The following is a 2,277-nucleotide window of genomic DNA, read 5'->3' on the forward strand; positions in this document are numbered from 1 at the left end:
GGCACTTCTGGATGGTTCCAGATATGCGGGAAAAAATGAATTTTTCGCTAGGCTGAATTATCTTTGAATATTGTTCAATTTCATATAGTTTTATCGTGTGGATTATTAGTGGTTAATGAGGGACACTAAAAACAATTTTTCAACGGCATTTATGGGAAATAGTAATCTTGAGTTATACATCTAAGATATACTGATATGGCGAAGATAGTGATATTTGTTCATATGCTTACACAAATAATACGAAGTTACGTTTGATGAGAAAATTATCAGTTTCCTTTATAAAACTATTACATGTTATCCAGAACACTGCAAATTAATGGCAAAATTTGTTTCCTGGAGATACCTACATTGCGGAGATTGTAAAAAGTGCCATCTAGTAAATCAAGGTCCATGTTCTCTAAACAGAAATTATTATTTGAAGACAATTCATTCAAGATCTTAAAATAAAATGACGTAATTAGTTAAATTGAGTAATTGCAAATATATAATGACTCAAACCTTTTGAAACAAATCCAATGCATTAACATTGATTATGCCCAAATCTCTTCTGACGTCTACGTTATTCGAGTTTATCTGTATACCCATGAGGACAACTGCATTTGAACCGGTTATCTGCGCGAAATGTTGCACATTAAATTCTGTATCTTTTAGTTTAACGAAATCTTGTACAAGAATTGGTAATCCTGGAATGGCTACGGTATATCCATTTCGGGAAACAATTTTTAAGTCTTTTGAAAGAATTTGCAGTGTATCTAAATGAGAAATATCGCATCTCTTACAAACAAGAGTGTCAAATAGAACGCGACGTCTCCTGGCAATGTCACTCATGTTGAGATGATGTTCAATAAATTCTGCCATTTGCTTGTCCAATTGCCGAGCTTTGTCTGCTTTCTTACAAAAGTTTACCGTGTCTAAGATTATTGCGCCTATTATTGAAAATTAAATAAAGTTGCTTTAGATATTATTTTTCGTATATGAGTACCTACCGTAAAGCAAGTTTAAAAGAGGCAAATAATCAGTTTTGTTTTCATCCAAAGCTTTCGATTCCTGGAACATTCTTGTGACGAGCGTGGCGCATGACCCAACTAATTCTATGTACTTGAATACATTGTCATTCAACAATGAACAATAATCAAATGGCCGATGATCGATCACTCCAATAACATTCAGACGATATTTGGACTGATGATGATCCACCAGAACGTATTTTGTTCTAGGAGAAACTACCTCTGGGAGATCGATTTCATCATTACACACCAGGTCGTGTAAGTCGATTCGGTTTTCTTGCAGAAAGTATATAACTTCCGTTCTTAGTGGGAGATCACATCTGGCCACATTCAGGACTGGTATGATATGACAGCATTCGAAAGATTTGGTGAAACTAGGAAATTTCGACAGGTGGAACGCAACAGAAATGCTGCAAACTGCAGAATCCAGATCACAGCTTTCGTTCCCGATAACGACTATTTTAGGCACCTGTACCCAAACAAAACTTTAGATTTTGCGATACGAAGTCAATATGAATATTACCTTATTATTTAAAACAGAACGGCAGGTTTTCAAAAACTGATTCATTTTAATATTTTCATTGTCCTGGATAACGAAGGCAGAGATGCCAGGTACTTTTTTCAAATGTCTGCAATAATAATTTTAAAAGTCTGGGAAGAACAAAAAATGTCAGGAAAGCTAGTGTAACCAAAAGCCTTTATATTCAAAAATCTGCAAATATCTGCAACAAAACATAAAAATCTGCAAATATCTGCAACCAAACTAGAAACTCTGCAAATATCTGCGTCATCCAAAAAATCTGAAGCTTAAATTAAAAGTCTACGAATTTGCAGACTTGTCTGCAAATCTGGCATCTCTGAACGAAGGTTAATCCCTCTAGATCTACACCGAGCAAAATTTACATTGAATTTCCATAAAAACGTCTTATGACTTTCAGACATAAGGATTTTAAATGGATTTTATAAATCTGTCTTATGATTTGGAAGGGAAATTTTCCAAATCCATCTCTTATTATTTTCATAAGACAGTCTTATGAAATTTATGAAAATGTCCGAATGAACGCCATAGGTGCCCATTTATGAAAATTTCTGACATTTATAAGTAGAAAACATAGTAGAAATAACGATTTCCGTAGAACAGTCTTATGAAATTCATTACAATGTTCGAATGAATGCCATGTTTGTTATTTATGTATATTATTGTGCATTTATATAAAAAAAAACATGGCTGACATTTCTCGAGCATTTTTAGTAGACAAAAAAACAAAAG

The 2,277-nt window shown here is 33.7% G+C and overlaps 1 protein-coding gene across 2 annotated transcripts; it reads right to left on the reverse strand.

Moving 5' to 3' along the window:
- Positions 1–250: 250 nt before the first annotated feature.
- On the reverse strand, positions 251–1,669 carry LOC131683333 (exopolyphosphatase PRUNE1). 2 transcript variants are annotated; one of them, XM_058965213.1, is made up of 5 exons: positions 1,531–1,669; positions 987–1,476; positions 670–926; positions 499–612; positions 251–437 (listed from the first exon to the last, which is right to left on the reverse strand). In XM_058965213.1, exons 1-5 carry the CDS (start codon positions 1,573–1,575, stop codon positions 288–290), a joined length of 1,056 nt encoding a protein of 351 aa, XP_058821196.1. In that variant the 5' UTR covers positions 1,576–1,669; the 3' UTR covers positions 251–287. The 2 variants fall into 2 exon arrangements, with proteins under 2 accessions (XP_058821196.1, XP_058821195.1); XM_058965212.1 differs by having other exon boundaries at positions 499–926.
- Between the last annotated feature and the right edge of the window lie 608 nt (positions 1,670–2,277).

The sequence above is a fragment of the Topomyia yanbarensis genome, chromosome 2, assembly GCF_030247195.1.
Source record: "Topomyia yanbarensis strain Yona2022 chromosome 2, ASM3024719v1, whole genome shotgun sequence".
Classification (NCBI taxonomy): Eukaryota; Metazoa; Arthropoda; class Insecta; order Diptera; family Culicidae; genus Topomyia; species Topomyia yanbarensis.

Excerpts from the sequence above, each read along its gene's own strand:
- LOC131683333 (XM_058965212.1), bottom strand. The coding sequence starts at position 1,575 with ATGAATCAGTTTTTGAAAACCTGCCGTTCTGTTTTAAATAATAAG. Across the intron at positions 1,477-1,530 it reads GTTCTGTTTTAAATAATAAG|GTGCCTAAAATAGTCGTTAT; the intron begins GTAATATTCATA and ends GTTTGGGTACAG. Across the intron at positions 927-986 it reads TCTTTTAAACTTGCTTTACG|GCGCAATAATCTTAGACACG; the intron begins GTAGGTACTCAT and ends TTTCAATAATAG.